This window comes from Vombatus ursinus, unplaced genomic scaffold, assembly GCF_900497805.2.
Source record: "Vombatus ursinus unplaced genomic scaffold, bare-nosed wombat genome assembly UNPS02000580.1, whole genome shotgun sequence".
NCBI lineage: Eukaryota > Metazoa > Chordata > Mammalia > Diprotodontia > Vombatidae > Vombatus > Vombatus ursinus.
In genome coordinates this window covers 14,006,420-14,033,378 of record NW_020940358.1, presented here as the reverse complement: position 1 = coordinate 14,033,378, position 26,959 = coordinate 14,006,420, and the positions used below count along the sequence as shown (strand labels likewise).

Genomic DNA, 26,959 nt, shown 5'->3' with positions numbered 1-26,959 from the left:
GATAGGTTAACTCTTATTTTTATTCAATGCCCCCCAATTGCACGTGAAGCTACTTTCACCTCACCTCACCCCCAATCGTTCCAGTGCCCACCAGGGGGTGGTATCGCCCACTTTGGGAACCTAAGTGTCTAAATCTATGCTCCTATGTCCTCTTCACACTCTCTTTCCAGCCTCCCCTTCTTTTTTTCTTTTTTAAATGTATACCATTCTAGAATATGGTTTCCATTCTTGTCAGCCTAGCTGTCCTGTTTTGACTGAACTCTAATTAATCAATACCTTCCTTGAAATGATTTCTAGAACCGGGTATTCAAGATGAGGTCTAAACCAGGCAGAGTATAATGCTGTCATCTTGAGAAAGCTGTCCATAATTCTGAACACTGTCCCTTTATTAATGAAACCTACGGTTAACCTTTTTAAGTTGCATGTCATAATGTCGACTCATACTGAACTTTCTTTTAGTCTCTTAAAATACCCAGATCTTTTCTGCATATACTACACCCCTTCCTCTTACCATAGTTGCACAACTGATTGTTTTCAACCCAAGTATAGATTTTACATTTATCCCTACTACATTTCTTAGTAACTAGAAGCCATCATTTTAGTCTGTTTTTTGACTTTGTAATCCAATATTTTAGCTATACGTCAGTTTTTAATTACATCCACATTTCATAAACATGCCATCTATATCTATAGCATTAATGCAAAAAAAAAAAATCCAACACTGATACAACATTTTAAGGTTTGCAAAGTACTCTACAAATTTTATTTCATTTTTCCTCATCACAACAAACCTGGAAGGTGGTGCTATTATTATCACCATTTCACAAATGAGGAGAGTGAGGTAGACATAGATTAAAGGGCTTGTGCAGTGTCACACAGCTAGTAAGCGTCTGAGGCCAGATCTAAACTCAAAACGTATTTAGCAAGGATAGATCTTCCAGGGGAATCTACTTGAGACATCCTTCCAGATTAGCACTGATCATTTGAATCACAGATTTTTGGATTCAACTGTACAATCAGTTTTCAATCAATTTTACTCTTATCTAGTCCACAACTCTGTCTACAAAGATACAATGAAAAAGATATTAGACTGTGTCTTTAGCATTCCTGTGAATGCTATAGGCTTTTCTATGCCTAGTAATCCGATTAAAAAAAAACAAAAGGAAATAAGGCATATTTGCTGTATCATAAAAGGTTCTAGATGACACTGTGCTAGCTCACAGTTTTTATCATTTTTCTTCTGGAATTCTCACAAATTAATCCTTTCATAATATATTCTAGACTTTTGACAACAAATACATACTTATCGAGAGCATGAAGCATTAACTCTCTTCCCAATTTTGAAATTCAGAAACCATTTATCTTTCTTTTTTTGTTGTTGTTGTTTTTTTTTTTTTTTTAGGAAGTTGGGGTTAAGTGACTTGCCCAGAGTCACACAGCTAGGAAGTACCTGAGGCCTGCCACTCTATCCACTGCGCCACCTAGCTGTCATCCATTATCACTGCCCTATCTGCCCCAAGTGGAGTCTTCTTTTCCAATCATCTTTCCTCCAACATGGTTTTTATCTTTAGCATGAACTGAGAGGCTCAGCTCCTTCAGAGCTTTAGCCTTTCTAATACTTTCTGTTCTTACAATATCATAAGTCTTACTCATCATATTCATCAAATTGTATTCATTACCAGGGTTGTACTTGCCTTTCCTTACACCTTTTAAAAATGAAGTCCTAGTGCATGAGCATTTGGTACATGTCTACTATGTGCAAGACACACACATCAGTCTTTTTAGATAATGATCTCTTTTCACCCTTACCTGCCTCATTTATATCTATATCGTCAGAATTTCCTTATTGAGAGCACTTTAACCCTCTGAAACTGACTTCTACTAGACTCTTAGGCTCATGATACCTAATTAGTTCTATTTCTGAACTCTCTGAAATGTTCTTCAATAATATTATCCAAATGTCCTTTACAACACTCCCATCTCTCACCCTGGAAAATCTTTAAGTTTTAAAAAGTTTTATTGATGATTTATTTTTTATGTTCCAGTTATTTCTGGATATATCATGACTCCATCATAACAAAGAAAAAAAAATCAGTGAAGTAAAAATAACCAACTGCAACACATTACATTACACCCCTTCTCAATTCCCTCCTCCCCTTTCCCCTACCTTTCTAACAAAAGTAGGGGCATAGATAACATCTTCTGGGAATCTGAGCAGAATGAGTATACATGCCACACCCTAAAGGAATGAGTAGGAGCAGCTAGGTCAGTGTATAGAATGTTGGCCCTAGAGTTAGGAGAACCTGAATTTAAATCCAACCCGAGATTACTATACCTATTTACACACTAGCTGTGTGATCCTGGGCAAGTCACCTAACCCTGTTTGCCTCAGTTTCTCATTTGTAAAATGAGCTGGAGAAGGAAATAGCAAACCACTCCAGTATCTTTGCCAAGAAAACCCCAAATAGGTCAGGAAGAGTCAGATAGGACTAATCAACAAAATAATAACAACAAAGCAATCAGTATTTGAGATATTAAATCATTTGCCATAAAGACAACTAGTTGAAATTACTATTTCCAACAGAATTTTGCTACATTCTATTAAGACTATGAGTTCCTCAGGGCAGAGCCAAGATGGCAAAGTAAAAATGGTGACTTGCTTGAACTCCTCCCCAAACCCCTCCAAATACCTGTAAAAATGTCTCTAAACAAATTCTAGAGCAGCAGAACCCACAAAAAGACAGAGAGAAACAAATTTCTAGCCCCAGACAACTTGGATGGTTGATTAGAAAGATCTATCGCACCTGGCTGGGAGAGAAATGCAGTTCAGTGTGGGTGTGCAGGAAAAACAGGCCTCAGCTAACCTGGAGCAGGCCTCAAGGGACTGAATCACAGGTAGTTGCAGTGGTTTCCAGACTTCTCAACCCAGGAACATCAAAGAGAACTTAGGTCAGTAGGAAAAGTCTGTGACCAGGATGAAAGAGAAGCTCAGTCCCAGCCCCAGTCCCCACACAGTCCTGGGGAGGCAGCTGTTTCCAGAGCTGCTGGCCCATCAGACTAAGGGGGAATTGAGTGGCTGATCAGAGGGGGATTGCAGGGATCTCTTTGCTGGTGCTGAGGCAGGATTCTCTTGCTTTGCCTGTGCTTGGATCTGGGTCACAGTTCTGGGTGGCGATCCTGGGGCAAGGAGGAGTGCTGGCATGGTAGAGCTTGTGGTGGCAGTGGAGAGGGAATCCTCCTCACAGTTCCAAGGCAGAAAACAGTGCCTGTGATCACTCATAGACCAGAGCACAGGCCAGGAAAGTAGTAAACACCTCACTCTTGATCATACCACCTTGGAAGAACTGAAAACTTACAGGTCCCTAGAAGGATCTCTGAAAACAGCTACACAAAACCCTCAAAGCTTGGCACAGCACATTTTCCACACTGGAATCAGACCCCTACCTTAACAAAGAGTTTAAAACTCAAGTAATTGACTGGGATCATGAGCAAACTGCACAAAAAAAGTCAGACCAAAGAATCTTTCTTTGGTGACAAAGAAGATCAAAACATACAACCAGAAGAAGAAAACAAAATCAGAGCTCCTACATTCAAAGCCTCCAAGAAAAATATGAATCAGTCCCAGGCCATGGAAGAGCTCAAAAAGGATTGTGAAAAGCAAGTAGGAGAAGTAGAGGAAAAACTGAGAAGAGAAATGAGAGTGATGCAATAAAATCATGAAAAACTAGTTAACACCTTGCTAAAGGAGACCCAAAAAAATACTGAAAAAAGTAACACCTTAAAAAATAGCTCATCCCAAATGGCAAAAGAGGTCCAAAAAGCCAATGAGAAGAAGAATGTCTTAAAAAGCAGAATTGGCCAGATGGAAAAGGAAGTCCAAAAGCTCACAGAAGAAAATACTTCCTTAAAAATTAGAATGGAGCAATTGGAAGCTAGTGACTTTATGAGAAATCAAGACATTGTAAAACAAACCCAAAAGAATGAAAAAATAGAAGACAATGTGAAATATCTCACTGGAAAAACAACTGACCTGGAAAATAGATCCAGGAGAGAGAATTTAAAAATTATTGGACTATCTGAAAGTCATGATCAAAAAAAGAGCCTAGACATCATCTTTCAAGAAATTATCAAGGAAAACTGCCCTAATATTCTAGAACCAGAGGGTAAAATAGAAATTGAAAGAATCCACTGATCACCTCCTGAAAGAGATCCCCAAAGGAAAACTCCTAGGAATATTGTAGTCAAATTCCAGAGTTCCCAGGTCAAGGAGAAAATATTACAAGCAGCCAGAAAGAAACAATTCAAGTAGTGTAGAAACACAATCAGGATAACACAGGATTTAGCAGCTTCTACATTAAGGGACCGAAGGGCTTAGAATATGATATTCCAGAGGGCAAAGGAGATAGGATTACAACCAAGAATCACCTACCCAGCAAAACCGAGTATACTCCTTCAGGGGAAAAAATGGACATTCAGTGAAATAGAGGACTTTCAAGTATTCTTGATGAAAAGACCAGAGCTGAATAGAAAATTCAGTTTTCAAATACAAGACTCAAGAGAAGCATGAAGAGGTAAACAGGAAAGAGAAATCATAAGGGACTTATTCAGGTTGAACAGTTTACATTCCTACACGGAAAGATGATATTTGTAACTCCCGAAACCTTCGTCAGTATTAGGGTAGTTGGAGGGAAAAAAAAATTATATATCTAGATAGATTGATAGATAGAGGGTACAGGGTAAGTTGAAGATGAATGGATGATATCTGGAGAATAAAATTAAGGGGTGAGAGAGGCTTATACTGGGAGGAGAAAGGGAGAGGTAGAATGGGATAAATTATCTCACATAAAACAGACAAGAGAAGGCTTTGATAGTGGAGGGGAAGTGGGGGAAGGTGAGAGAATGAGTGAATCTTATTCTCATCGGATTTGGCTTAAGGAGGAAGAACATACACACTCAGTTGGGTATGGAAATCTATCTTACCCTACAGGAAAACAGGGGGCAAGGGGACAAGAGAGCAGGGGGATGACAGAGGGGAGGGCAGATTGGGGGAGCGGGTAATCAGAAGCAAACACTTCTGAGGAGAGACAGGGTCAAAAAAGAGAATAGAATAAATGGAGAGCAGGATAGGATTAAGGGAAATATACTTAGTTTTCCACAGCATGACTATTACGGAAGTGTTTTGCATGACTACACAAGTATAACCTGTATTGAGTTGCTTGCCTTCTCAATGAGGGTGAGTAGGGAAGGAGGAAGGAAGAAAATTTGTAACCCAAATTTTTAAAAACAAATGTTAAAAAATTGTTTTCACATGCAACTGGGAAATAAGATATACAGGCAATGGGGTAAAGAAATCTATCTTACCCTACAGGAAAATAGAAGAAGAAGGGGATAAGAGAAGGGGAGTGGGGAGACAGAAGGGAGGGCAGATTAGGGGAAGGGGTATTAAGAATTCATGCTGTCTTGGGGATGGGGGAGGGACAAGATGGGGAGAAAATCTGGAACTCAAAATCTTGTGGATGTGAATGTTGAAAACTAAAAATAAATAAATTAATGAATCTTGGGGAAAAAAAAAGATATGAGCTCCTTGAGGGCTACATCTGTCTTTTGCCTTTCTTTGCATCCCCAGTGTTTAAGTATAGTGTCTGGTACAGGGGAGGTGCTTAATAAATTTTTGTTGACATCACCAAACTTAATTTGTTCAGCCACAATACACTTGTATACATAAACTATGGTTGCTACTGTACTCACAACTTCGTCCTGATCTGACTTCCCCAATTTTCTCCTGTAGGAAAGTTTTGGTCCCAATTTTGGCCCTTGCTCTCAGTCATACTCAAGTACTTAGGGTCCTCCTCTATCGTGAACTGACCTCACTTGCCTGAACTTCAGACTTATTCTTTGGGAATAATGCTTTAGTCGGTCTGTCTATGATCTAACTAATGCTGCTTCAAATGTGGACTGACTGCTCTCCCCTTTCAATGTGACACTTTGGGCAACTTAACTCTCTGGACCTGAACTCCATGTTGATTCTCAGTTGGCCCCTTCTGTGTTGTCAATATATCTACATGCCCCCCCCCCCCCATTTTTTTTTAATACATGAAAAACCAAATGATTGCAGGATTTCAGGTTGCAAGGGACATGAGAGTAGATCATCTTGTCCAAACCCCTATTGCCCAACACCACTCATCTAAAAGATGAAGAAATCGAGTTCCAAAGAGGTTTAGTGACAGAGAAAGTAAATAGCACAGGTAAGATTTGTATTAAAAAAGCACAGTTATGTTTCCTACAGGATCAAAGGATTTTATTTGAGAAAAATCCAGTCATCTTTCCACTCCCTCAAGAGGACAGTCCTGCTTGGAAGAAAGTGTAGATATAAAGCATAAAATAAATTGGCAATCTAACTTACAAATTAGTTCTTTGTTTTTTATTTTAAATTTTGGTTAGTGTGATTCATTCACCAGGACCTGATTACTCTTTGGATGAGCTGAGAAAACTGACTTTCTGAGACTGCATGCCTAAGAATCAGACCATATTCCCTGGTGAGCCAACCAAGGTACTACATACTACATAGTACCAATCTTTCCCATTTTGACACTAAAGAAACTTTACCTCTACCTCCCAAATGATTCAGTTTTGGTGTTTGCAGTGAGATGGAATTTCCTTGATTAAATGTTATATAAGTCAATCCTCACCTGAACCCTTTATATCTAGCATGTGTCAGACCATGCTTCGTGCTATGTATCTATCCACCAGGACACTAGGGCTTAGCCACCCTAGCCAACCTGCCCTGTTACAAATAATGCCTATAGTACTTCCCCACTCCCCATTTCAGTCAGTCAGTCAATAAACATTTATTAAACACCTACTGTGTGCCAGGCACTGTGCTAAGCACTGGGACTACAAAGAAAGACAAATAATAGTTCCTGCTCTCAAGGAAGTTACAATCTAATGGGCAAGACAACAAGTAAACAACTATGTACAAACTATATTCAGTATAAATTAGAAATAAATCAACAGAAGGAAGGCTCTAGAATTGAAGAAGATCAATCAGAAAGACTTCTTATAGAAGGTGGGATTTAAGATGAGACTAGAAGGAAGTCTAGAGAACAAATTGGTATTCCTTTGCTATTGCAAAGGGCATAACAATCAACTGTCCTAAGGTTCCACTCACAATCCCTGTGCCTGCCTAAACCGGAGGTTCTTAAAATTTTTTGTATCACCCACATCCACGAAGTCTATGGACCCCTTCTAAAATTAAATGCATAAAACATCTATGCTAACAAAGAAAACCAATTACTTTTAAATATTTTTACACACACACACACACACACACACACTTAAATAGAAAAAGTTTGAATTAAGAAGCCCTCACCTAGATCAAAGCTCCCTTCCCTGGCATTAAAGGCACCTACCACCATATGCATTATATTCCTAAGTAGAATATTCCTTGAATATAAGAGCTGTCTTACTTTTCTTTTTTTATTGTATTTGTATCCCCACTGCCCAGAACATAGTAAGCACTTAATAAACGCTTAATTGAAATAGACATTAATAAATCATACCATGCTGATTATCAGATCCAATCCCCTCATTTTATAGATAAAAAAATTGAGGCCCAGAGAGGTTTTAATTTGTGTGTCACACAGTAATGGCAGACCTTGGGCTAGAACTATGACCTTAAGATTCCAAGTCCAGTAGAGCACCGGCCCTGAAGTCAGGAGGACCTGAGTTCAAATCCGGCCTCAGACCAAACACTTGACACTTACTAGCTGTGTGACTCTGGGCAAGTCACTTAACCCCAACTGCCAAAAAAAAAAAGATTCCAAGTCCAATAAAAACTTCACCATACCATGGTGCCCCTCTCATGCTATTTCTTACCCATAAAAAAATCTTTATCTTGGAAAAGAAAATTGGATAGAAAACATATTCAATCAGTCAATAAGCATGTATTAAGTACCTGCTCTGTGCCAGGCACTGTGTCCAATGTTGGGGATACAAAAAAAAGGGGGCAAAAGACAGTTTTTGCTCTCTAGGAACTCACAGTCTAACTGCTGCTAGAAACAAATTATTCCAAGTAACGTTTTTTGGTATACTGTTTATCACTTGATGATAGTATTAAAACATTTGAGCTACCTGTTTAACAATTCAGATTACAAAATAATATTTTACAAATTTATATTGAAGAGTGTCTAAATTAATGGAAAACTGATTATAAAATATTTTAAAAGAAATGTAATTATTTTCAAGGAATTAGAACTAGGTTAGCTAAGTAGTATTTAGTGGGTTTTGTTTTAATTAGTAAACATTATAATTAGCATATTAAGGCATCAGAATGAAGTGTTCACCTATATTTAAATTTTATTTATCTTATTTGTATGCATTGAAACTTGTTCCTTCTTGGTATGGTCTAGTGATTTTTTTCTGTTCTTTTCCATGAGTGGAGTATAACCTTAAATCTAATCTATTCCCTTGTGAATCATAAATTATGGTTAGATAAGCAAAAATCTACCACCTATACAAGAAAAAAAAAACACCACATTTCCTAGTGTCACTGTCATGCAATGGACAGTATTCATCACCACCACCACACCCCCAAAAGAAGTACTTAAAAACAATTTATCTCATATGCCAGGTGTTTGAAAGGAACTTTACAGCTACAGAATCTAATCCCCTCATTTTACAGATGAGGAAATATTGACAAGAAAAGTAACTTAAATAAAGTTTTAGATAGATATAGAATCTAATACCCTCATTTTACAGATGAGGAAACATTGACAAGAAAAATAACTTGAAGTTTTAAATAGATAGATATAGGTTTATAGATGGATACACACACATACATTCTGAAAGTCAAGTCCAATTTAATGAGATTCTTCTACAATTACGCTTACTTTACTAAGCAGTATATATTCTAAATTTTTTTTTAATACATAGGTTCCTACTACAGTTTAAATCAATGGAAATTTTTTTTTTTAAATTACACTCTTTACAAATGAATAAAGCCCAAATTAGGCTAAATGTCATTAAGAATTTTTAATTGAGGGTTAGAATAATTTAAGAGTGAAATATTAAATGTCTGAAATTTTTATTCTAGCTTTTAAAAAAAGATAAGTAAGCAGTATCTCAAGAAGTATGAAATTGGACAAGAATGGCGTCTACCTAAGCAGGCCCTGTATATGTCCAAAAAAGAAATAATTTCAAACTTGTGATCTGCTGGAGAAGTTAACGCATTGCAAAATATTGAAGAATTTAAAATTCTACTATTTTAAGAGAGTGCCATCTACAAACTAGTGCTAAATATTAAGTTAAATGTCTTCTCAGGATTGCTATATTCTTGGGCACTACTGAAAAGTTAACCTATTTTCTGAGATGTCAGTAAATTCATGCCATGTGGCATTTTAGAAAAAAAATACCAAAATTGGAAGTAAAAGATAAATTTCAGCTTGTTTCATCTATGAAATAAGATTTTTTTTCTGTATTACTTCTTTAGTTCATACTTGTGATTTTATCACTGTGAGATATTACCAGCATGGAAACTCTCCTCCCTTAATATAGATAAGCTGACATTAATTTGTGACTTACAGTCTTGGAGAGTTGCCTAGGCACTGAGAGGTTAACTGAGTTGGGTCACAGAGTCAGTATATGACAGAGGCAACACCTGAACCCAGATTTTCCTGAATCCAAGGCAAGTTCTCTATCTATCCATCACTGCAGGCTTGCTTTCATTTATTGCTCGCATGTGCTTAAAAGAAAAAAACCTACTTTTTTATGAAAACTTAATATAACTCAGGTAAGTCTAGTTTATTTAGAAGTCATTTCTATTAATACTATCAAGATCTCTTTTTCATAAGAGTACAAAAGAAAAATTAAATTTTTAAAAATTCTTTCTTGTGGAGAACTAGTCAGTCTCTCTTCTAATAATTTTTGAGCACCAGCACATAAATTTTCAAAATCACTGTCACAATAAAAGTTTATAAGCTAATTTATATAGGCATCATTAACTCACTTCCTAGAAATAATCAGAACATAGCAAGGAAAAACAAGGAGCAAAACTTGAAGCACCAAGAATTTAGAAATTTAACATACTTCATAAAAATCAATCATACCTTATGACCAGCACTATTCCCCATCTAATACACATACCTACCCACCATGTTTCCCCCAGCTGTGTGACCAATATTCCCTTGCCTCTGTTGCATCACAGTTAACAGCTATCATTACGCATATCTCTAGGAGGATCACTCAAAGAAGAAAACTCAGTTCAACAAAGCAGCATGAGAACCGAGTTCCATCACTATCAAATAACAATGAATTGAAACATTAGCCATTTACATTTATTGGGTTTAACAGTACCAGAAAATGCAATAAGTCTATCAAAATGACTCTAATTCAATCAAGTTTCTATCAATTGTCAGTGAATAATGGCCTCTGGCATTAATATCTAAGGCATTTCCCATTTTCTTGGATGCTGTAATGATAATACATTGAGGTACTTCAGAGTCACTATTTCAGGCAAAAGGCCACAGCCTCATCAATGGTAAATGACTACCAATGGTCATTAACAGGAGGCCAACACAGGTTCTCTCAGTACAACCTAGAAGAAATCAGACAGTCTCTTGGTAGTATAATGCAGAGGTTCCTTGGGTCTGCAAGTCCTCTGACACTATCCTGTGAGAACGCCAAGGTGCTAGGTCAGATCTTCAGCCCTTGACTCCCATAGCAACTGCTCTTCAATATCTAGTGGCTGGGGTTAGAGAAAATAATTAATAATTGATTGGGATTCTACATCTTGGTCCCTTTATTTCCTTTCTTTCCCTACCCCCCCCAAAAATATCTATTTGTTTTTCTTTCCCTCCCAGCTCAACGTAAGACAGTCAGCTTCAGTCTGCAGAAGAGGCAGAATCAATATCTTCCTTGAGTAAAGAGAGTCCATCTCTTCAAGTGCCATTCTCATCTATACCTGGAGACTAGTTAGGGAAGGAAGGATTGTTGTCTCCTCTTTCATCCCGTCATACTCAGACATGTCCCCTCTCCTTACCAAGGAAACCTTTTTATATGTACCCTTGATCCTGTTCCACCTCATCTTTCTAGCAGGAAGCCTCCTATATTAATTTCAATCTCTTCTTATCTACCAGATACTTCTCTGCTTGCCTTAGAAATACGCCACATCTCCTCCATCCTCAAAAAACCCTCATTTGATCTGATCATCCTGGCTATTGTTCTATACCTATCTCTCCTACCTTTCTTGCCTAAACACCTTTACAAAAAAACCCTCTATAATGAATGTTCTACTACTTCTACTTTCCTCTTACTCTTTTGAAATCTGCAATCTGGTTTCCAACCCCATCATTCCACTGAAACTGCTCTCTCTGAAGTCACTAGGGATCTCTTAGTTGCTAGATCTAATGGCCTTTTCTCAATCCTCTTCCTTCTTGACTCCTCTGAAGTCATTGGCATAAACATCTCTTCTCCTGGACATACTCTTACCTCTAGAATTTCTTCATACTGTAGTCTCCTGGTCCTCTTACCATTCCCTCAGTCTTCTTTGCTGGATGTTCAGCTAGGTCACAACAACTAACCATAGGTATTGCCTAAGGGTCTGTACTGGGCCCTTTTCTCCAATCTTCCAAAACTATTTCTCTTGACCCCAGCAACTTTTATGAATTCAATTAGCATTTCTATGCACATAATTCTTTTTATCTATTTATTCAGCTCTAACTTCTCTCCTGAAACCTAGTCTTCATAACTGCCTAATGGGCATCTAAAATTGGATGTCCAGCCCATAAGACAAGTCAAATGCAATATGTCAAAACACGAACTCATTACCTGTCCTCCAAAAACCTCCCCTCTCTGGAATTTCCCAATTACTGTTAAGAATGCCACCATTTTCCCATTCACTCAGGCTTTCATCCTTAACTCCTCACTCACAATCACCCCACATATCCAATTAGCTGCCACATATTGTTGTTTCTACCTTCACAACATCTCTCATATATATCCTCCTTCTCTATATTCACACAGGTGTCATCTTGGTGCAGGTACTTATCACCTTACTTCTAGACTATTGCAATAGCCTTCCTAAGGTTAGTCTCTCGGCCTTCCTCAAGTCTCTCCTTATTCTAAAACATCTTCTACTCAGCAGCCAAAGTGATGTTCCTAAAGTTCAGCTCTATGTCATCCCTCCATTAAATGAACTTCAGGGACTCTGTATTAACTCCAGCATCAAATATAAACTTTACCTTTTGGCTTTTAAACCCTTTCACAATTTGGTCCTTTACTGGTTGCTTTCCAGGCTACTTACACTTGACTTGCCTCCATACACCATACAATGGATAGACATGGGCCTCCTCACTGTTTCATACACAAAATACAACTCAATCTCTCCATTCCATTCCTTTTCACCTGCTGTTCCCCATGCCTAGAATATTTTCCCTCCTAACATCCTCCTCTTTAGCTTTCCTCAAGTCTCAAACCCCATCTTCTCAAAGAGGGCTTTCCATTTACAATGGACATAACTTATAGGTACACAGTTGCTTGCATTTGGTTTCTCCAATTAGAATGTTTATTCCTTAAGGACAGGAACTGTATTTATGCCTTTCTCAGTTTCCTCAGTGCTTAGCATAGTGCCTGGCACATAGTAAGTACATAACAAATGCCTGATGATGATGATGAATTGCTATCTCAAGTATTTTACAAGTCAAAAAGTTCTACCAGAAAAAAAAACAACTCTAGATCGTAAAACTATAAAGGGGCTTGCTAAACTGACTTATTACAGTTTAAAAGAATGTCTTATTGGGGCAGCTAGGTGGTGTAATGGATAAAGCACTGGCCCTTCAGACACTTACTAGCTGCATGACCCTGGGCAAGTCACTTAACCCTGATTGCCCCCCCCCAAAAAAAAACAAAAAGGAAGAAAGAAAAAGAATGTCTATCAACATATATTAAATAATGAGCATATTGTCTTGTATGTTAAGTTACATATTTTGTGACGCCTCACTCTCTCTTACTTCCCCACCATAATCCAATCTTTTGCTAATGCCTGTTGATTTTTACCTTTGTAACATCTCTTGCATACACTCCTTTCTCTGCTCTGAAACTGCCACCACCTTGGGGGTAGGGCCCTCATTACCTCAAGCCTGGACTATTTCAATAGCCTGTTGCTTGGTTTCCCTGCTCCAGTCCACCCTCCAATCATGGCTGAAAGTAATCTTCCTAAAGCAGAGGGCTGAACATGTTGTCGTCTCATCCCCTACTCAGTAAACACCAGCGGCTCCCTAGCACCTCCAGGATCAAATATAAAATCCTATTTGGCATTCAAAGCCTTTCATAACCTGTTCCCTCCCTACCTTTTCAGTCTTCTTGAATTTTACATTCCTTCATATACTTAGTAGTCCAGTGACACTGACCTACATGCTATTTCTCACATAAGAAACTCATCTCCAGAATGTTCTCCCTCTTCATCTCCAACCCCTGGGTTCTGTCAAGTCCCAGATAAAATCCCACTTTCTATAGGAAGCCTTTCCCAATCCCTCTGAACTCTAGAGCTATAATTTCCAATTTATCCTGTATATAGCTTGTATACACTGTACACTGCTGTTTATATGCTGTCTTCCCATTTAACTGTGAACTCCTTGTGAGCAGGAACTGTCTTTTACTTTTCTTCTATTCCTGCACTTAGCACAGTACCTGACACATAGCACTGCTTAATAAATGTTTTCTGCCTGATTTTATGTTCTCAGTTTTTACATGTTATCTCTCCCATTAGAATGGGAGGTCCTTGAGGGTCAGGATTGTTTTTGTTTTTCCTCAGTACACCAGGCAGTTCCTAGTAAAAATTAAGTATATAAATGTTTGCTGACAATTTGAGGATCTCAACATCTTACTCATTTAAAAAAAGAAGGGATGGTAAAGAGTATACTTTAGGCTGCTACATAGAATCAGATTTTGATACTCTTCAGTGCTCTGCTACTGAATTACCATCTAACTGGTCTAAGGTCCCACCCAACTCTAAATCCTACTTGAACCTGTAAGAAACAACTATGCTTGATAATCTACTTATTTGTTTTATCAGAGTTCTGAGAATTGACCTAATTAAGTCCATTTAGACAAAATGTGTTATTCAAAGTACAAGTTAGAATAGCAAAAAAGATAGGGTACCTCATATCAACACAAGGCTCAGACGTCCTATTAAAGAAACAAAAATAATAGAAACAAAGAAAAAAACTACTATTTTTTATTTATTTTTTCCTAAATAATTCAGAGATTAAACAACATTGGTCTAACTAATAATTGCTAAATTATTAATTTTAGGTGCAACCACTAGGTTGAGTAGCTAGACTATAAATATGCTTCAAATTAGAAAGTGGAAGGAGTAAGAAGGCATTAAACCCATAACAAAAATCCTCCAAGGGGAGAACTCTAATCTCCTAACCTACAAGGAGGGGTAGAGGTATAAGATATAATGCTCTGGCATGTTATTTACAATAAATATTTTCATTAACAACCCTTTCTTTGAGTGATCAAAATATTTGCTGTTACCAATTCTGATTATCATTCTTGCACTAAAATTCTATATAAGAAATGCCACATTGGTAAGACCAATTATAATATATCAAGGTCAAAATTCTAGCTCTAATATAGTACTAAGGAGCATTCTGTGGATGAACACAGATGTAGTCTACAATATCCCCCTCAAAAGATTAAGAATATGTTTCTAGCTTCCCTCATAAACCATAAAAATTTTTCTAATTTATTAATGAAATCAGTAATGATTTCACCTTACATGATCTCTTCATCGATGAGCTCCAAATTATCACCATCCACTTTTAAAAGGCACAAAGCCACTGACGACTCTCTTTGTAGTGATAGCTACAACTACACGGTAATATGCTTTGTTCAAAGTACTGTCTAGAACAATGACCATCAGATGAAAAAACTGATGTTCAGAAATAAAAACTGACTACGTCATGGTATTACAGCAAATAAAAAGGCAAACTCAAACCCGTCTTCTTAGACTTCAAGTGAGTGTTCTTTCCTCAATACCACTCCTGCCTCTCACAGTATTTAAAATGATTAACATTAGACCAAATGACATTTAAAGTATTTTCCAGTTCTAAAGATATATGAATTAAGTTCTGATCTTTTTAGTCAATAACATCAAAATAGGTTATGAAGGGAAACCGGCAAATGTTTAATGTATAACCCTGATCTTTTAAGGTTGACACCCTTAAAAAGAGGGCTAACAAGTTCTCCCTTGGGATGATCTTGGTGCCAAATTTAAACGCAAAATAGAGCTCTGGAATGGTCTAGTATAATATTACTTATGCTCTTATGCCTCTACAGAAGCTGTTCTAAAAGTTTTTGGAAATCTCAAATAATTCATTCCCAGAATCACAAAATTTGAGAGTTGAAAAGGACTCCAACAGTCATGTAATCCAACCCATACATGAAAGGAATCCCCCACTATTAATATTCCCAACAAGTCGTCATCCAGCCTCTTCTTGAAGACCTCCAGCCAGGGGGCACTCATCATCTCCTGAGGCAACCCTCTCCAATTTTGGACAGCTCTAAGTGGTAGAAGGTTTTTCCTGACATCAAGCCTAAATTTGCCTCTTTGCAAAATCTGCCCATTGCTCCCGATCCCACCCTTTGAAGGCAAACAGAACAAGTCAATTCTCCCCTCCAAATAATAGCCCATCAAAATATTTTAAGGAAGCTATCATGTTTCCCTCTTAGTTTTTTCTTCTCCAGGCTAACTTTATCCATTTCCTTCAACTGATCCTGATATGCCAACGACTCAAGGACCATCATTATCCTAGTGTCCTCCTCTGGATACTTTCCAGCTTGTCTTTCTTAAACCACTCCATGATGTCTTTCTTAAAAGGTGGTACCCATACAGAATTAAACACAATACTCCAAATGAGGTCTGATGAGGGCAAAGTATAGTGAACTTTTTCTATGTCTAGAAGCTATATCTCTCAATGAGGCCCAAGCCTGCATTAGGTCTTTTGGCTTCCACAACCAACTGCTGACTCATATTGGGCATTCAGTCCACAAAACCTCCTAGATTTTTTTCAAAATAACTACATATATAAGCATGCCTCCCCTATCCTGTACTTGTGAAGTTGATCTCTTTGTACCCAAGTGCAAAACTTACATTTATTCCCATTTAATTTTATCTAATTAGATTCAAACCTATGCTCTAGCATGTCAAGATCTTTTTGGGTCCCTAACTTTCATTCAGTGTGTTAGTTATCTTTTCCAGCTTTGTGTCACCTGCAGATTTGATGATCATACTATCCATATCAATTATCCAAGTGATTGATAAAAATGTTAAACAGCTCAAGAGTCCAGCCCAGATCCCTGGGGTACTCTACTAAAGACCTCCTGCCAAGATCACAATGACCCATGAACTATTCTTTGAACTAGCCATCAAATGAGTTCTGAATCTAATTATATGCTCATTTAATCTGTCTCTATAAGAAAAGCACAAGATACTTTACAAAAAACATTGCTAAAATTTAGGTAAACTACAATATGCAACATTTCTCTAAATGAGTGATTTAACAATCTCACTTATTAATATTTGCCTCATTATCTTTTTTTCAAAGGGTTCTCAGAGTAGCACAGAGACAACAATTACAGAATCATACATAGCCCTGCAGTTTTCAACCCTATTAATCCAACTAAACTAAAGTTTCCAAGTCTCATCTCCACCCACAACAGCTTTTGCACCTATTCCATTCTCTCCTCTCACACGGCTACCCCTATAGATCAGGCACTGATCATCTATCCCAAGTGAATCATATTTGGTTTCTCTCCCACCAGTCTCTCTCCTCTCATACTCCACAGAGCTGCCAAATTGATATCCCTAAAGTACAGGTAAGATTATATTATTCCCCTTTTCAAGAAGCTGCACTTGCTCCCTATTGCTTCTAGGATAAAATGTAAACTTTGACATTTAAAGACCTTCATCATCTGACTGGTCTAGTGGTTTCAAATCATGCATAAGGATCCCTTGGTTGAATACTAACTTAGAAAACCACATATAACATTATTGATGTTTTATCGGGTTTTTTTTCTGTTAAATATTTCCCAATTACATTTTAATATGGTTCAGGAACACTTGAGAGTGTTTGCACTTGCATGTTTTATACCTATGCTCTAGGCACCTCCACACCTTTGCATTTAGCCTGCCCCAAACCTGTGATACTCTCCCTCCTCATTTCAGCCTCTTGGAATCCTTAGCTCCCTGCAAGGTTCAACTACAGTGTTACCTTTACACAAGGACTTTCTTTATTAACAAGACTTTAGGGAGCCACTCCCCACATCCAGGTCTTAGTGCTGTCCTCCAATTACTATATATTTACTTCATGTATATTTTGTATTTACTTACCAGTTTATGGGTTGGTCCTCCTAACCTCCAGTAGAACATGACCAACTTAACTGTAAAAACTGTTTTATTTTTGTCTTTGTAATTCCAACACCAAGTACATAGCAGGTGATTTTGCGTGCCAAATTAAAACAAATATCACCAGTGTAAGTCTTGTTCTCCATGCTGCTCTATGTAGCAACCTTTTAAAATATTTCTCTCTCTTAAAAGAAAAGTTAAACTAATCTTCTCTGTCATAAATTATGTAAACAGCATGACATATGGTATCTTCATGTTATGGTTCTTTATTTGCTACAGATGGTTATCACTATCTCAGTGTATGGCTATACCTACATGTGCCAACTCAATCCATGAGCAACAACAGTCCTTTCCACACTATTCAACTTTGATTTGTGGCTATAGCCACTGATTCCAAAGCCTAGGATTATTTATAACTCAGACTACTAGTCAACAGGAAACATATACTCAAGTTACCTGAGATCTAAGAACTTAAAGGCTTTAAGCAGTTCCACAGATGACATTATCCCGATTATGTCTCTAAAGTATATGCTATCAGGAAAATGGGGGATGGGGGGAAGGGAGGGGAGAGAAACAAGGTCCATGGGGAGACTTTTGTTGTTGTTCATGTCCGACTCTTTGTGATCCTATGGACCATAGCACTCCAGGCCTTTCTATCCTCCAACATCTTTTGAAGTCAGTCCAAGATCATGTTCATTGTTTCCATGTTAAACAGCTCAAGAGTCCTTTTGCCTTTGATCTTTCTCAACATCAATGCAATCAGTCCTGCAAACATCAAGCAATGAGTCCTGCCTTCTCATTATGTGGTCAAAGTATTTAAGCACCACATAGGGAGACTACCTAGACCAAGGGTGGGGAAACTGCAGCCTTGAGGCCACAGGTGGCCCTCTAGGTCCTCAAGTGAGGCCCTTTGACTGAATCCAAACTTCACAGAACAAATCCTTTTGGGGGTTTTGTTCACTAATAAGTGAAACGGTTACTTTTAATATGCTAATACTTCTCTGTACTAGGCAGCCTATAAGAGTTTTATAAATTAAGTGTTGCAAAGTGAAAGTTATTTTTATTTTGTTTTCCTCCTGTTTCAAAAACTCGAAACAACCCCATAATAAGGAATGCTTCAAACCTAAAAAAATTTTCATTTTAGCTCATAATATTAGAAGCCGAACACAAAATTAATTCTACTGACTGACAATCTTGGCAGAGACACCAAAAATTTTCAATTATGAAACAGAAACTCCTTCCATGATCAATCATTCACCCTTTCCTATCAAAAATAAGAAACTGGCACTATAAGCAACAATTTACATTTTTTCTCAGTTAGCTGAGTTAGGTCATTTTGGTTTTCTGAGTGAAGATTTCTGTTCCCAGCACTTTTCTTAAAATAGCATTTATCTGTGATGAAAAGGGTCCATTTAAAGCTACTTTTAAAACAAATGGATAATTTCAGGAAATTGTCAACATCTGTTTTCCTCATGGAATTAAAAAAAACTGCAAAAAAGTAAAAGGAAGAAAATGGAAAATTTGACTTCTTATAATACTTTGGTCACTGATGTCTTCATTCTACTAAGAAGAGATGGTGTGTCCCTTGAGGGGGAAGGAAAAAATGAAATGAGGAAAGATTAAGTAGTTAGTCCATAGTTGTCAGTAAGTCAGAGTTAGGGTATAAAACAAGTCAGGCCTCTTGACTAAATGCAGCTATCTTAATTAATTCCCGCTGTTTCATTTGATCAGAATATTCAAGGATTTTAAACAAATGAAACATTAGATATGGATACCATTTTTATATTCTTCACTTATTCTAGTTCAATAGATTTAGAAAATATGAAGGCTCTGCTCCATTCAAACTGGTTTCCTAAGGAGATTAAAAAAAAAAAAACTTATTTGATTCAATTTTCAGGAAAAAAAAATGGGAATTCAGCATAGTTCATTATTGTTCTTTGTTAATTAGTTCAGTTCAAGTTCCTAAAAAGAACAAAACAGAATCACAGAATTTATAGCTGGGAAGGCCCTTAAAGGTTATCTAATCTAAAGAGGTCAAATTTGCAGATCATGCTTCCTACAAAACTCTCTAGTACAGCCTGAACCAGATTAAAATGTAACTGGGAAATATTTAACAAAATAAATAAAAAATAAAATACAACATAAATAATGTTAATTTGTGATTTTCAAAGTCATTAAGTGGTCAGTAGGGATCCATTTCTATTTGAGTTGATACTACTGATCTAATCCAACACCCATTTTATGGATGAAGGAAAATAGGCCCAAGAGAAATAAAATGGCTTGCTTGTATTTATACAGAGAATACATAGCAGTGTATAGATTCAAACTCAAGTCCTCTGACTACAAATTGTGGGAATTGAGTGAACTACTCTGACTTCATCTTGTTACTCAATTTTGGATCTAGCTCAGTTCCTTTTGTATTCAATTATGAGTCTAGTCCAATTTCTGTCTTATGAGAAAACTTTATTGCAGTTGGAACCTACCTCGTTGAGGCTGGGAAGCTGCACTACCTTTGCATGTTGTTTAGAGATGCTTAACTGAGGAGTTTGGTTATGCTGACCAGAAACCCAGTCAGATCCAAAGATTGATGCAAGGAGTTTTCTCACAATTATACATTTTCAAGCAACCCATGTATCTTATCCAAAAACTAGTCCTGTACTGGTCAATATTACTGTTCCCTTGTTCCTCTGATTGAATATAGACACTTCAAGGGGAATGAGGCACCTCTTTTTCTGATTTTGGAAATTTCACCTGCTCACTCTCTCTCAACTCTTGAAACTCATTCATTCCCCTCCAAACTCGGAAAGCCCCTAATCTTTCCTCCAATTAGAAATCAGACTACCTAATCTTGTACCCTGGTTTGTAGCCTCTTAACTGTTTTCTTTTAATGCACAGAAATCTGTCTCTTTCTATATTCAGGGTCCACTGCTAAGCTGAGGAGGCCTGGTCCTGAATTGTTATGCAACTGGCATGCATTGCTTAATAAATCAGTATCTGCAAAAGCTTGAACCTTTATTTCTTCAGTTACTTCAGATTTCATCCATCACAAAATTCAATTCTCTTAACACTATTCCATCATAAGTTCTACCTTTTGCCTTCTTTTCTTTCTACAATCTCTATACTGTGTCCCACTTTTCCCTTCCCCAAGTCTAACAATTGCAATTTTCATTCAACTGTCCCAACTATGAAAATGAATCCAAAATCTTTATCTCAACCGTCAACTTCTCCAGAGACCTTCAGGAGCCTAACTGCTGGCAGGTCAGTCAATAAACATTTATTAAACTCATACTATGCACCAGGCATCATGCTAAGTACTGGGATACAAAGAAAGATAAAAGACAGTCCTTGCTCTCAAGGAGCTCACAGTCTAATGGGAAATGTGCAAAAAAAATGTGTAAACAAGCTATACATAGGAGATATAGGAAATAATCAACAAAGGGAAGGAATTAGACTTAAGAGGGGTTGGGAAAGGCTTCCTATAAAAGGTGAGACTTAAGCTAGGACTTGAAAGAAGCCAGGGGTTGGAGTGAGGAGAGAGAGCATTCCAGGCAGAGGGACAGCCAGAGAAAATCCCCAAAGATAGGGAACTTATTCAAGGAACAGCAAGGAGGCAAGCTCATTGGATTAAGCAGTATGTGGGGGAGTGGTAGTGGTGGTAGAAAGGTGGGATAGGAGAAAGCTGGATTATGAAGGGTTTTGAATGCCAGAGGATTTTGTATTTGATCCTGGAGGTACTTGGGAGGCACTGGAGTTTACTGAGTAAGGGGGTGACATGGTTGGATCTGCACTTTAGGAAAATCACTATGATGGCTGAATGATGATAAATTGGAGTGGGGAGAGACTTGCAGGCCAAACCTACAGGCTATTGAAATAGTCCGGGTAGAGAAGATGTGGGCCTGCACCAGGGTGATGGCAGTAACAGAGGAGAAAAGGGGGCATATTTGAAAAAGGCTGCAAAGGAGAAATCAATAGGCCTTGGCAACAAGAGGGGCAAGCAATTGTGAGGAGCTGAGGATAACACCTAGGTTATAAACCCCGGAGACTAGGAGAACTGGAGGTACCTTCAACCACAATAGGGAAGTTTGAAAGAGATGGGGAGGGTTGGTTGAAAGATAATGAGTTCAGTTTTGGACATGCTGAGTTTCTGATATCTACTGTATATCCAGGTCCAGATGTCTGATAGGCAGGTAGAGATACAAGCCTAGAGTTCACTACAGAGGTTAGGGTTGGATAAACAGATTTGAGAATAGTTACCATAGAGATAATTGAATCCATGGGAGCTGAGGAGATCACCAAATAAAATAGTATAAAGGGAGAAGAGAAAAGGGCTCAGAAGAGAGCCCAGGCATGGGAGATAGCCAGTGCAATTGCTCAGAGTTGGGAGATGGGAGTGTCTTGTGTGAAGAACAGGATGAAGTCCAGTGTCACTGGACTCAAGACCCCACTCACGTGTGGGGAAATGTAAGATGTAAGAAGAATGGAAAGGTAGGGAAGGGTCAGGTTATGAAGGGCTTTGAATACTAAGCCGAGGTTTTCATACTTGATCCTGGAAGTAATAAGGAACCACTAGAGTTTATTTAGGGATTGGTAGAAATGACATGGTCAGCCCTGAGCTTTAGGAAGATCACTTTGACAGCTGAGTAGAAGATGGTGAGAAGAGGCAAGAAGACTTATTGAATGTGTTGCTGACACCTCAAACTCAATCAGACTATAATGTCCTCCCTTTCCCCAAATCTTCTATTTCTGCTGATGTCAGCATTACCATTCCAATTAAATGGATAACCATAAGGTCTCTTTGACTGTCTCTTCTTCATCAGCCCCTACCTACATCTAATCATTTGTCAAGTACAACTGATTCTACCACCTGCAACATATCTCTGCATGCAATCTCCCTTCCAGACTCACTATGACTACTCACCTCTTCATGCCTAAACTACAAGTAATTGCCTTCTGTTTTTCCTATCTTCAATCTATTTCCTATTCAAAGTCTTTGAAATCAATGATCATAGCCTTCATAATGCAACACTTTGATCCTATCTCTCAAAAACTCTAATTAACTCATCACAGAATATTAAATAAAATATTCTAATCTTGATTCAAGGTCTTCCACAATCTGACTCCAACCTTTCTTTTCAGCCTTATGTCAAACCACTCCTTTCACATACTCTATGTTCCAGACAAAATGGACTACTTGGTCTTTCCCCCATTCTCAATCTAGACTCTACTCTGTCTGCTTCTTTGCTCATACCATTGTTACCAGGATCAGAGGAGTTGTTGAAGTTGTTGAAGCAGGAACACAGTGGTGACTTATAAACAGTTCTAAGAAGGCACAGACCTGATCCATTTCTGAGATTGCATGCAGGCAACATATAAAAGCTAAGAGAACCAAGGCCTCTGCACTGGTGTAACTGAATTTGCCCTTATACTGTGGCTACAGAGCTAATTTTGCTGAAAAAAGGGAAGCAAAGTCAGGTTTGATTGCTGTGTGACAGAACAGAAGAGTTCTCATTACCCTTCCCTACACGGTATGGGATGGCTTTCCCTACACAACTGTGTCTCCCTGGGTTGCTCCTACCTTTGGGAAAAGTTTCATGTATGGGAAGCACTTGTGTTCTTAGGTATGAAGGCCACCAAGGGGCTGAGCAGTGATGACAATATAACAAGGTGGGTGACAACTGCATCTGTGAAAACACCCTCTGGCCTTCCTTGGCTTTTTTTTTTTTCAAGCACATCAAGTGTTAGAGACTGAGGGATCCTAACATCTACCTCCCATTTCCAGATGTTTCAGCTGCTCTAGTCCAGTCCTCTCACTGATGGATGCTGCCTTCTCCATGAACACTTCCTTTTCTGCTCCAAATAATTTTTCTCTTATCGCATTTCTCACAGCACTTTGCTCGGACCTCTCCTGTACACTTAACATACCTTCCCTTGTATCATTTACTTATGTATGTGTCTTTACATGTTCCTTATTACACTGTAAATGTCATCAATTATAGTTCTTTACATATAATACGCACTATGTTTGTTCAATAACAGAATGAAGAACCACCTGGAATGGCTGAAACACTAGTTCAGAGAAGAGATAAACGTAAAAAGTTGTGGAATGGAAATTCAACATACATTTGTCAAATCCGTTTCTTTAAGATTCTTTTTTTCTTGTTTTTTTAAAATTCAATTTAATTTTATATTATTTTCGGTTCCAAATTCTCTCCCTCCACCCATTGAGAAGGCAAGAAATAGAAAATCCATTGCAAACAGGAAGTCATGAAAAACAAATTTCCATGGGGGTTTAGGGGTGGGGTGGGGAAGAACAAGAAAAAGAGGAAAAAAAATGCTTCATTCTGTACTCTGAGTCCGTAAGTTTTCTATCTGGAGATGGATAGCATGTTTTATTATGAGTCCTTTGGAATTGTGGTGGGTCATTGTGCTGATCAGTTACTAAGTCTCCCACAGTTGATTTATCTTTACAATTTTGCTCTTACTGTGTAAACTGTTCTGGTTCTGTTTACTTCGCTATACACCAGTTTATATAAGTCTTCCTAGGTTTTTCTGAAACCATCTCCTTCATCATTTACTTTAAGATTCTGACAATTTAGTGCCAACCTGGGAGCAAACAGAGTAGTTAAAATAGAATGATTTGTTCACAAAGTTCAATTTATTTGGGTATGATTCTTCTTCTGAAATTCTATGATTTTATAATTTTGTATACTAAGCATTATCTAATCCTAATTTTAAACCTGTGTCCTGATTCTGGATATTATTACTACAGGCACAATCATTTTTCATGCAAACTGGGCAGTTATAGCTCCACTCATGTAAAACAAATCATAAACTTCATCATAAGCTACCTCCAAAAATATTAGAACCCTGCCATGAATCATTTAGAACTACAGTGTCATCTTTACATAAGTTTGCAAATGTTAGGGTCTGAATCCAAGATTTCAGAATTATCCCTAAACACAGGTGTATAAAATAAAACTTGTACATACACAAAACATCTTGGAGACAAATTTAAATTCTGAATCTTCACAAAAAATCTTTCAGAGGGCATCTTTTTAAGCCCACAGCACAGAGCTCTAGTCTACCAATTGCATAAACACCTTTATCATGACTAGGATGTCTTTAGCATTTAAAAGCTACCAAGGTGGAAGCTCCATTTAACCTATATAAAACCAAATATGGCGCTAGATATAAAGCTATCTATATACCTGCTACTTTAAAGGAAAGGAACTTACATTGTTTTAGTATGCTAGCTCATTTAATATACACTTTTCTAATATGATTGACTTAAAGGGCAAGTCATCATGCTTCATACTACTAAAAAAAGTAAAATTTGACTAAGACTAACAAAATAAAGACTAAGAAAATAAAATCTCAAACATTATCAACAAATATTTGGTAAGCATCTACTAAAAGCTCTGAATTTAAGTCAAAAGGTACACCACTGCACCTAATTAAAAATAGATAAAAAGCACATATATAGGACCAAAACAAAATTATCGCACCTCCTCACAAAGATAACCTTGGATCCAGTTAAGGTATCTTGTCTTATAAGTTTCTCTTTACTTGTCTTCTTTACCAACATTGATTTTTAAATCTCGGATACCTAGTATGTACCATTAATAAGAGTAGAAATGTTTTTAAAGGGAAGCCAACAAAAACCATTTCTTTACTCTTGTAAAGTGACTCCTCTTCATTCCACGCATACCCAAAAAATAGAATACGTTCCTTAAAGATAGAATGGAGCATTATCAGGGAAGATAATGTGTTTCTTTTTTTTTTCTTTTTGGTGAGGCAATCGGGGTTAAGTGACTTGCCCAGCGTCACACAGATAGTAAGTGCCAAATGTCTGAGATCGGATTTGAACTCGGATTCTCCTGACTCCAAGGCTGGAGCACTATCCATTGCAAATCTAGCTGCCCCTAAATGTGTGTATTTCTTAAAGGAAACAATTTTTAATGATGCCAATGGCATTTAACGTTCTTCTCACCTGCCCATTTCTGCATGGAATGAAACAGTACCAATTTCTTATAAAACACGAGTGAAAAATTTCCCAACAAAGCATCTAATTCAATACCTGCCTTTAAAATGATTCTATTAAAAAAAAACAAACAAACTCTCTCCTTAGGGAGGGATCCATAAGTAACAAGTATGAAGAAATCAGAAACAATCCAAATCAGAGGATCTTATAGCTACAGAAGGGTTCTTAAGAGTCACATAGTCCAACCCCATCATTTTGCAGATGAGGAAATCCAGTCCCAGAGGAAAGTGACTTGCCTAGGGTCACAGGGATAAATCAGTAACAAAGGCATAATTTGAACCTCTGACTACAAAAACCAGCACTAATTCCACAGTATCAAGAACTTTTATAAATCAAGAGCACTTTTATAAATCGCTAATTACTTTGCCAGTACTGAAACTCCTCATTCAGTCACACTCGTACATTACTCTGGGTCTCCAACTCTTTCAAAGGTCCCACGGGAAAAAACAAGGCAATTCAAACCTCCCTCCTACCAGAAGAAACAAGGAATCCTTCAAGAAGTCGAAGACTCCCCCTCCTCACCCCATGTCCCCCCCAACCTAAATAAACTTGGAGTCAGAACTATCCTGATGTCTGCAAGCAGACACCCATGCCTCCCCCAAGATGGACAAGGTGACACAAGGCGTCCCCCCATCACCGCCCATTCCCCTTTTGGGAGAATGCAGGAAGGATCGTGCCCACTCCCCAAAATGGTTGTGAAGAGACACCCCTCCTTTCCCTGTGCACGCCCCTCCCCCAAACCCCCATGTCCAAAGAGGGCCCGGACAGGAGTGGGGAGCCCGTCACTTCCATAAACCGAGAAACTGTCACCCTCACAATACAAGTGGAGAAGGGGGGGGTGGAGAAAGAGGAGGTTCGCCTCACCCTCACCCCCAAAGCTGCAGGGAGGGCAGCGGGGAGGGAGAGGCCCTCCGAGGGCCAAGGGACCAAGAGGAGGAAGAGGAGGACGAGGGAGGGGAGGAAGCCAGAACTGTTACTTACAATCATCTAAGTCATCCTGCAAGTCCACAAAATACAAGGGGATCTCTGAAAACCAAGAGAGATAAGAGATCACCAGCGGCGCGGGGAGCACCGGGAGCGGGGCCAGGGAAGGGCAGGAGGGGGACCCCGGGGACGGCTGGATCCGGGACGGCCGGGGCTACGGCTGGAGCCTCGCCCGCCCGAACCGAGCGGGAGGCTGGAGGAGGAGGGTGGAAGAGGACGAGGACGAGGAGGGGGAGAAGGAGGAAGAGGAGGAAGAGGAGGAAGAGGAGGAGGAGGAGGAGGAGGAGGAGGAGGAGGAAGAGAACGAGGAGAAGGAGGAGAAGGGAGAGGAGGAGGAGGAAGAAGCAGCCACAGCTGCTGCCAAAGAAGTCTTAGCTCCACTCACCCGCCATCTTGAAATGGGCCTGAAGGAAGCGGGGCCGGGGGCGGGGGGAGAGGGAGGGAGACCCACTGGGCGAGCCGGGCGGAGGGGAGGAGCGACCAACTCCTCCCGACCCATCCCCTCGCCCCGCCTCCGCACGCCGGCC

The 26,959-nt window shown here is 38.6% G+C and overlaps 1 protein-coding gene across 1 annotated transcript in view; it reads right to left on the bottom strand.

Moving 5' to 3' along the window:
• LOC114034866 (serine/threonine-protein phosphatase 4 regulatory subunit 1-like) overlaps window positions 1-26,917 on the bottom strand; it is a 63,538-nt gene extending 36,621 nt beyond the window's left edge. The window contains exons 1-2 of the mRNA XM_027850662.1: window positions 26,818-26,917; window positions 26,430-26,474 (exon numbers count right to left, since the gene is read on the bottom strand). Coding sequence (XP_027706463.1) covers window positions 26,430-26,474; window positions 26,818-26,824 — 52 coding nt within the window. The 5' untranslated portion in view covers window positions 26,825-26,917. The remainder of the gene's footprint in view (window positions 1-26,429; window positions 26,475-26,817) is intronic.
• Window positions 26,918-26,959: the final 42 nt, after the last annotated feature.